Raw genomic sequence first — 10136 nt, forward strand, 5'->3', positions numbered from 1 at the left:
TTTGACACATACTCGTCAACTGTCTTCCACCCTGCCTCGGACGAATCGGCCAACTTAATAAGCTTCTGTCTATATGCTATTAAACTAATACCTTCAGTAATCTTCTCATTTTCTGTCGTGAACGTCTCCAGACTGATTCGACTGCTGAGCTTCGTTCATTTGTGTTGCTCTTCACATCCTTTCGTGCTGAAATTGTAACTGTCCGCACACAAAATTCCCTGCTGGATTTTAGTGAGCTGGTTCTCTGAAATGTTTTTCTGAAAGTCTGGATTCGAAGCGCCCTAACTTGGACGTCATTTACGAGAATAATTGATTTAGGAGTTCGTTTCTAGACGCTGAAACTGCTGCTCCAACCTGCTGAGCTTTCTGTGCCTTCGTACGTTCGTCCATAGCTTCAACAATCTAAACCGTTTTACGCACTAGAAAGGCGACTAGAAAATGACCCCGGTACCCGCGAACAGCGTTCACGTACCGCACGTGCTACGTACGAGACCAATCCGATTGGCTCAGACCACTCGGTAATCTCCGTACCGAACCGATAAGACAAATAATCCCCGCTATTCTCCGAACCACGGGAATATATTATACATGTTCATACACACAGCACATGCACACACACACACACCCACACACACACACACACACCCTATGTCTCGGTATCAGGAAATTTAGGGTGGGGCGTGGCACTTTCTAATTAACCATTTGTCACAAAACCTTTTTAAATAACAGTGTATAATTCCTCACTTTACAATGGCTTTGGTTAAGTGAGGTAATTCAGTATTTTCTTATTAATTAACCTTTTTTTCACCAAATCCTTTTTAGATAACCTCGTTTTATTCCTCTACCAATTAACTTTTTTCACAAAATATTTGTTAAATTATATTGTTTATTTCCTCTAAGCACATTACTAAAGTAACACACAAAAAAATGTCTGGGGGTCAGGAAATTTAGGGTGGGGCGGGGCTATACCACTTTTCTCATTGGTTGAGTATACCTAACTGTAAGACATGCATGACAATAATTATGTCGACACAAACATTCACACATGTCAACAACATAACTTGCTTCATGGTTTCATTTAAAGAGATTGGTTGTGTATAAGTTAGTTACTGTATAGTGTCAAATTCAAAATCTATCTTTTACACCCAGTCTGTCATTCCCTGAACAATAACAATTTATACACACAAAAGTTGTTTTATCCTGAGGTTTTCATGTTTTACATTTTTATTTAATTTTTAAAGATGTATTATACAATTAATGAATATCATGAGGGACTTATACAATGAACAACTGTTTTTTGTTGCTGTTGTCCTTTGTATTATTCACTTCCTGATTATCATACTTTAATTAATTCTATAGAAAAAAACAAGCCACATTAAATTTCTATGTTCATCTTAATACACGCTCTTCCCTTTTTTAGTGAGTGTGTGAAATTGCAACATGATTTACAAATAAAAATCAATGTTTTATAATGCTTAAATACAGTATTTGTTAGTTTAAACAAAATTTATTTATATTCAAGACAAGTGTACATATACATTGCAAATTATACATTGATGAGGGATTTAGAAACAAGCTTAAAGCTTATATTAATCCATTTCCCTCTAAGGTTCGGCATATTGGTGATTAGTATGGTGGTACAAATAGAGGTTACACAACGAGTGGTTATCTTTTTAAAAAATAACTTACGAGTGTGAAATAAATTCCATATCCAACAATTTCGAGGCGTGTGACCTGTTTCTACCACAATAATATCAGCTTGAATCAAAGGAAAACGTGGCCAAGTATTATTTCGCGTATGCAAATAATGTGTACCGGTGACGTCCGGAACCCGGTGATGTGACATCATTAGATTATTGATGACGTCAATAACAATTGCAGCTTGGGTCAAAGTTCACCGTGTAAGCCAATCGAAATGCGTACAGAGTTTATACCACGTGTGGTATAAACAGATTGTTAATCAACAGCTGTAATGATTAACTGATGGTCTGAGAGTTGAATAACACAGGGTATTGTGGTAGAAATAGAGGTTACACAACGAGTGGTTGTTGGATATGGAATTTATTTCACACGAGTAAGTTATTTTTTAAAAGTTATAAAAGACACGAGCTTTAGCGAGTGTTTTTTGCAACTTTAAAAAAATAACTTACGAGTGTGAAATAAATTCCATATCCAACAATCACGAGTCGTGTGACCTGTTTCTACCACAATAATATCGGCTTGAATCAAAGGGAAACGTGGCCAAGTATAATATTCGAGTATGCAAATAAAGTGTACCGGTCACGTCCGGGACCCGGTGATGTGACGTCATTAGATTATTGATGACGTCAATAACAATTGCAGCTTGGGTCAAAGTTCACCGTGTTAGCCAATCGAAATGCGTACAGAGTTTATACCACGTGTGGTATAAACAGATTGTTAATCAACAGCTGTAATGATTAACTGATGGTCTGAGAGTTGAATAACACAGGGTATTGTGGTAGAAATAGAGGTTACACAACGATCGAGTGGTTGTTGGATATGGAATTTATTTCACACGAGTAAGTTATTTTTTAAAAGTTATAAAAGACACGAGCTTTAGCGAGTGTTTTTTGCAACTTTTAAAAAATAACTTACGAGTGTGAAATAAATTCCATATCCAACAATTTCGAGTCGTGTGACCTGTTTCTACAACAATAATATCGGCTTGAATCAAAGGGAAACGTGGCCAAGTATAAATAAAGTGTACCGGTGACGTCCGGGACCCGGTGATGTGACGTCATTAGATTATTAATGACGTCAATAACAATTGCAGCTTGGGTCAAAGTTCACCGTGTTAGCCAATCAAAATGCGTACAGAGTTTATACCACGTGTGGTATAAACAGATTGTTAATCAACAGCTGTAATGATTAACTGATGGTCTGAGAGTTGAATAACACAGAGTATTGTGGTAGAAATACTGTTTCATAATAATAAACAGAAAATAATTATTTTGAAAAAAAGGTAAATTATGGTGAAAAGTGATGAACAGTGGCGGAATACAAATAAATCTATGTTATAGCAATCTAATTGGAGAATGAAATACTTGGATATATAATTATGTAAATTATTTATGTTAATCAATGATGTCGATGGGGATGTGGATAAATTACGATGAAGCTAAGTAGTTCATAAATATTTAGTCGAACCTTTTGGAATGTAATATAAAATTATGTACAGCTTCAATTATTATTTCATTTTTTTCATTTGACAAGTCTGGGTTTCCTGATAATAGAATATCAGTATTCAGATCAAAATTTAAACTAAATACAAACTGATTACGCTGATTAATACATTTTTCACACATGCATAACAAGTGAAAATTATCTTCATTATATCCACATGAACAGAAAGGGCTATCCGTTAGATTTCTGTTAAATAAATGTTCTTTCAAGTTACTGCAATTTAAACGAAGTCTAGTATGTAGTATTTGTAAGTTACGTGTGCCAAAATTTCTATAACATGGTGGGGTTTTAATGTCTTTATTTAGGTATTTTTTAGGATAATCAGAGAGGGGTTGTTTCTGATGTCTGCCGGTATAGAATTCCAAAGTTCGATTGTTGAAGGTAAAAAGGATGTTTTATAATAATTTGATTTAGAATGAACAGTTAATAATTGATTGCCTTGTCTGGTTCTGTAATCATGCAAATCTGAAAGTTGAGAAGGAACAAATGAACAGAGATATTCTGGTGTTATTTTGTGAAACATTTTGTGAAACTGAATAATTTTATGTTTTTTCCTTCTATCCGATAATTTTTCCCAGCATAGATCGTTGTATAATAATTGTATATTTACAAGTTTAGTGGCCCCCGTTACTATTCTACCGGCCTCTATTTGAACATGTTCTAGTCTCTTAATTAAATATAGTGGTAAAGAATCCCAGACGACATCCGCATATTCTAAGATTGGTCGTATACAAGATGTATATAGAGTTTGTAAAGAGTGTCTGTCGAGAGAGAAGTTTAATTTCCTGAGTATTCCTAGACGCTTGGAAGTTTTACCTAGAATGTAACTAATGTGCTCAGTCCAGCTAAAATCAGCAGAAAGATATACACCAAGATGTTTATGAGAGGTTACGTTTAATACAACTGTATTGTTCATTAATACTGGAGGACAGTATTTGTTACAATGTGCAATTTTGTTTGTTTTAAAAGGATGCATTGATGCATATTTACAATCCATAAATTATCGTTTTGGTCATTAATTCTTTGAAAACAGTAAGAATTAATCAGTGTGATCTATTTAATGTTTTTAATGTAAATAGTATCAGTCTTGTATCCTGTATGATAGCCTCATATTTCACCATTAAGACAGGGTGTTTATAATCTTCGAAAAAATTGTTTTGTTTTATTGGGATTTTCCTTCCTTCCACAGTAATATAAATGATATAGATTATATAATTCATTTGGTAATAAAGTCTATTATTATGTAATATGTAATTTATTCAATAGCAAATTGATCATATATTGCATATATCTCATATCTGATATAATTTTGGTTATAGACATTATTTTTTTATATACCATACAGGCTTGCCATGAGTGTTGTTTCGTGACATTAGTAAAAAATACAAATGATTCAACTCATTTCTTTTTGTATGAAAAATTGTTAATTTAAACAAACTTCAAATGAAATAAATAGAGTTTCTTACATGAGTGGTTATGTCACATGGACTTTATTAAATAACTTCAATAATTTAATATGCCATGGTAATCTAAAAAAGATCGGTAAACAATAGTTATTTAGAAGGAACATATCCCCGCCCAACCCTAAATTTCCTAACCCCCAGACATTTTTGTGTGTTAATGTGTTTAAAGAAATTAAACAATGTAATTTTAAAAAGATATGGAGAAAAAAAGTGAATTAGTAAGAAAATAGTGAAATTGTGAAGTGCAGCACCCCGCCCCACCGTAAAGTGTGTAAATGTGTTTAGAGGAATGAAAGATGATGAAAAAAGTTAATTAGAAACGATTCACGGGTTGTGTTTTGTGTTCACTCTACCATGGGATCCACTTTACCATACTCCCAGATAGCATGACTACGTTGGGCCAACGTTGGCCCACAGATGTTGACTACGTAGGGCCAATGTTGGCAAACTACGTTGGCCCGATGTAATTTTGCTCATCGGCCCATCGTTGGCCCAACGTGTTGGCCCATCGTTGGACCAACATTGTATGTCAGATAGCCAATGTTGGCCCATCGTTGGACCAACATTGTATGTCAGATAGCCAACGTTGGCCCATCGTTGGTTTCAAGTGTGTATTTCCAACTATTGGTTTCACCTTCATAGCCCAACATTGGCCCAACGTAACAAACAGTAGATAAAGTGATGCTTATGTGTAATGCTGGCAACATAAAAATTAATCAGTTGTCATATTGGCAAGTGCTTTACAATTTATTTGTATATGATGACAATACAGTGATTAAATGTACATTATTCTCTTTTACAATCAACAGTTTTAAATACAGTATGTTATGTATCATTATAAAGAGTCAAAACTGATAAATGATTATCAGATGTTAATTTTAGTTATCTGCCCCAGATCAGTCCTGTTCGGAATTGTCACTAAGCACAGCATTGATAGTTGCAGTAGCTGCCTGTTGTGCCCTTTTTTGTTCCTGTCTCCTTTTCCTGCCACCATCGCGATCACAAGCAAATCTGAACCAATCTTTTGCAATTGCTGCAATTTCCGAATCTGTTGCTGTCGCACAAAGGCGGTTCTTCCTTACTGTAGCTGTTGGAATAAATAAACAACATATCAAATCTACACAGAATGTAAAAATCAAGCGGCACAGATGACCTGAATCGTTAACCTGGACATTTCTGCAGTTATGGCATTATGGCATTAAAGTAATTTACATTATTATATATAGATTATATATATATATGACATTTGTCACGTAGTAGGCCTAATAACGACAGTACAGACAAGTATTTTCGAGGCAATCTGCCCCTTTATCAAGAAACAAGGGAATTACAAACGATCTGACATTGAACATGGAACAGCTACACAAATTTTGTAGATAAATATACTTAGTATTTATGTGTGTGTGTATACGTAATGAAAAATAAATTCTGAAAACTTTATGACCCCGATATCTAGCAAGCAAAAGTGTATGTACGGTAGTGTACGTACGGCAGGTGGTCTTGTGGAATTAATTAATATACTAAAATTACTTCAGGAATTGAAACATATAATTAAAAAGCAAATCATATAGCCTACTTACATTGTCTTTTGATCAAAGAAATGCTCTCTTTCTTCTTCGTGATTAATCCAAATATCTTCTGTGTAAGTCGTTTAGCACGTGTACTGTGTACAACCAGTTGAACAGCTCGGACAAGGTTCCTGATAAGAATGTAACATCTGCAGGCAGCTTGACCATCCCTAGTATCAGATGTCACGGTTACCAAGGGAACTGGTCCGACCCTTGCTGTGAGGAGCGCTGACCCAGTTTTGTGGGCAGTAAACATGCATAGAAAATGGCATCCTTAAACCGGCCACTAAAATATTTACCAAAACATTTATGTCCTTGTTCCTGTTTTACTACAGTATAAAAGACTTTAATTTATGATTAGTTATTCTCACGCAAACAATACATTTTATTATATAGTGATTTTGAAAAAAAAAATCACTATTAAAAAATCTTATGAAGTGTATTTTTTAAAATGATTGATAATATATATATCAACTTTGATTACAGATAATCACTTTTGTTTAAATTTGTTGTAAACCTGCTTGGGTTTACAACATCGGGTCAACGTAGGACCAACGTTGGACCAACCTAGGTAATTCAGCACTGAAATGTACCAACAGGGGGCCAATGTTGGGCCAACGTAGTGTTCCCAACTTATCTTCACTTGCTGTCGAGTAAAACAAGTTGTTGTTGGGCCAACGTCGGGCCAACGTTGTATGACCAACGCCAACCATTGGCCAACCGTACAACCATATGCCAACGTTGGCCCAACGTAGTCATGCTATCTGGGCTACACCGAGGTTATGTTTTCTCATATACTCCAGCATATCATCTTCGACAATCAAATATTTGCTCTTTGATTTACTTTCCAAGATTTTGCATTCTTTCTTTTTACGGGTAAAGTAACGTTGATCAAAATTCTTCAACGCAATAAGATATTGCTTACGTACATGTAGAGCTTTAACGCGATCGTTAAACCAGGGCTTATCCGGTTTGGGTGTAAACTTTAACAAAGATGTGTGACGATCATAAAAAAATTATATATTTTACAAACACACAACCAAATGATTTATTGGTAGCAACACGTACCATTTTATTTATTTTGTTTCTTTTGAGGAGAGAGAGAGAGAGAGAGAGAGAGAGAGAGAGAGAGTTTGGAGTGCCCCTTATGTGCCTCTTAACAGAAATAATGATTTCCCTTACGCAAAAGAAATCTGCATGCGACCTTCACCTATAAGGCCTGGCGATACTCTGGATCGAGACGCCAATCACTTTCCGGGTTGGTATCCTTGCATGTATCTAATTTGTAATTAATTCCTTAGTTATGAGCTTGTTAAGGAAATCAATTAACCGCGGTCGTCGCGACAGTAAAAGGCGAAATGGTCAGCTAAGCCCCAGGTAGGTATAGTATTCTACTTTCGTTATGAGTGGCATTCCTACTTTCGTTATCGGAAGCAATACCGTGTAGGATGTTTCTTTTTACCATCTCACATTTTTTTTAATATATGAATGTTGTAATCATGCATTGAGATTTTTTATTGATTATTATGATGCATTTTACCTACTTAAATTTTGTAGGAACGTTAACATTGCTATGAAAGCTTGAACGTTTCAGAGTTAGCTCCCCTGCAAGATAACTTATAGGGCGAACTTGATTCTGACGTGCCGCTGTGCCGGCGGCAAGGCGGGAAGGCGGTAAAATTACTTGATTGTGTCCCGAAAATGCGCGCGCAATTTCGGCACGTGCCGATCGGCGTAAATTCCTGCCGGTTTGAAAGCACCGGCACACCGGCAAACAAGATGGCGACGTGTTCAACCGAAAGATTAGATTAAGTGAGAAGTTAAAGAATATCAACTTGTTTTGATCCAGTCAGGCGACTTTAGCCATATATGCATTTGTATATTGCAAAATAAGTTGATTTTGAATGTTCTGCAGCGTTCGATGTTTACAATGCTTTTGAAATTTGTTTATTCATATATAAATATATAAAATAAATAAAAAAAATAAATATGTTTTGGTCTATGTCGGCCATATTGCAACTGAGCCGCTTTGCTTGAATGTACGTGCCGTCGGCAAGCTCAAAACCGGCAAACGGCACAAACGGCAAGCTAGAATCAAGTTCGCCCATAATAACATATTGTACATCAGGCCCCGGGATCATGAAGCAGACTTAAGTCTAAGAATAAACTTGGACTTAAGTCTTAAGATTTTACTTAGCTAAGACCACAATCTTAAGTGGATCATGAAACGTGCTAAGCATAATCTTAGCTGAGACTAACCTTAAGTTAAAATGTTGTAACTGTTATGGCAACGCACGCACTGATTCGCGTATTTACGGTAATTTATCGGAGCTCTTCAATGCGGGAAACCACGTTGCTGCATGTAAATAAATCGAAAGAAGATGGGGAGCGCACCTTGCATAAAACTAATTCAAATCTGTGTTCAGTTTTTGAGGTATGTATAGCAGCAAGACCCTGTTGAATGTCACACAAAGAACAGTGTAAGAATATTATTTCCTCGAACTTGTCCGCGCCAACCGACAGCGCCCGTCATAATTATATTGTCTAAGTTAACTTTGTTGGAGTAGCTTCGTTATTGGTACGGTTGGTTAACGAAAAACACCTACCCTTTATTTATACTGCTACTATTGAATTAGATTATATTTAGTATCCCATATAACAACTTACATAGACTAGTCTACTGCATCACTACTTTAAAATAATTTTGAGAGGCGCAGTAGGCTGTTTAACAGTCGAATAAATAGGTAGAATTTCCATGGATATCGGCCGACAATGTCGTCATAGTTTAAGTTTGAAATTTTTACTGAGTTTGTACATAAGTCATAACATTCAGTTTTATGAAATGAATATAATATAGCTAAAATAAATTCAAAATTAGACGAGAAAAAAAATCTTGTTCTCTGTACACTTCTCACTGCGAAACTTATATGCTTTGAAAACAGTCTGCTTTTGAAGCTTGAAACTTGAAGTTTACTAAATTAAAGTCTTTAGTAAAGAAATATCTTTGACAATGTGTGCTTGATTGATGATTGGTTACGAGAATGGTAATTAATGTAGGCTAATTGATAATTACCCCTCAGATGATATGAACTTTTTTTTTTTTTTTTAAATATTTTTGTGTTTCATTAATAGATTAATCATGTTTTTTAGGCTCCTTGTTGATCCAGTGTCATTAGTTAACCACCACAAGGAATCATATTGAAGATCCAGCAAGGCAGATTATCCGTCCATGTGAAGCTTATCCAACATCTATGCAATGGTCACATCGCAAGACACCCTTTTAGACAATGTATATAGCATGTTGGAACAGTATTGTGGGATTTAAGTGTTTGAATGTTGTGGTAGCAGTTTGGGAAATTAAGGCTCATGTTTTAAATATGTAAACATAACCAGTTCACCCTGCATATATCCTTTAAAAAAGTAATATATTTGTACTCTTTACAACACAGTAGGCCTGGTGAAGGATAAGGAAACTTGATTTAGAAATTTTTTAGACCTGTGAAAACCATGACAACCACATAAAAAAACCTTAAATAAAATGCAAAATATCATGATTTTGGCCCAGAATGATGCAATTTCTTACTCAATTTCAAACACCTATTGAAATTAACATCCCAATGACATATTAAATGTTGTGTTGACAATTATATGTTCATCATTAGGATATCATGCTATTTTACCTTGTCTGCAAGTTTTTTTTACTCAAAAAATCTGGAAATTTCTAATCTCAAACACAATTTTTCTTAACAAATATAAAGCCAGTATATACTAGTTATAGCAATATACCAATTAGACTATAGTATACATTTTATTCGGCATAGCTGTCTAATTTTGTTTTGGCCCCGGATATGATGCGATAGGTGGCGTTACTGATCAAGATGAAGTATGTGATATTAGTCAA

At 35.2% G+C, this 10136-nt stretch overlaps 1 protein-coding gene across 1 annotated transcript; it reads right to left on the bottom strand.

The window, feature by feature from the left end:
• Window positions 1-5314: 5314 nt before the first annotated feature.
• Window positions 5315-6509, bottom strand: LOC117319952. The gene is made up of 2 exons (XM_033874660.1): window positions 6248-6509; window positions 5315-5754 (listed from the first exon to the last, which is right to left on the bottom strand). The coding sequence occupies exons 1-2, from the start codon at window positions 6489-6491 to the stop codon at window positions 5564-5566; spliced, it is 435 nt and encodes a 144-aa protein (XP_033730551.1). The 5' UTR covers window positions 6492-6509; the 3' UTR covers window positions 5315-5563.
• Between the last annotated feature and the right edge of the window lie 3627 nt (window positions 6510-10136).

This window comes from Pecten maximus, unplaced genomic scaffold, assembly GCF_902652985.1.
Source record: "Pecten maximus unplaced genomic scaffold, xPecMax1.1, whole genome shotgun sequence".
Taxonomy (NCBI): Eukaryota; Metazoa; Mollusca; class Bivalvia; order Pectinida; family Pectinidae; genus Pecten; species Pecten maximus.

Excerpts from the sequence above, each read along its gene's own strand:
- LOC117319952 (XM_033874660.1), bottom strand. The coding sequence starts at position 6,491 with ATGTTTACTGCCCACAAAACTGGGTCAGCGCTCCTCACAGCAAGGGTC. Across the intron at positions 5,755-6,247 it reads TTCTTTGATCAAAAGACAAT|CTACAGTAAGGAAGAACCGC; the intron begins GTAAGTAGGCTA and ends TTATTCCAACAG.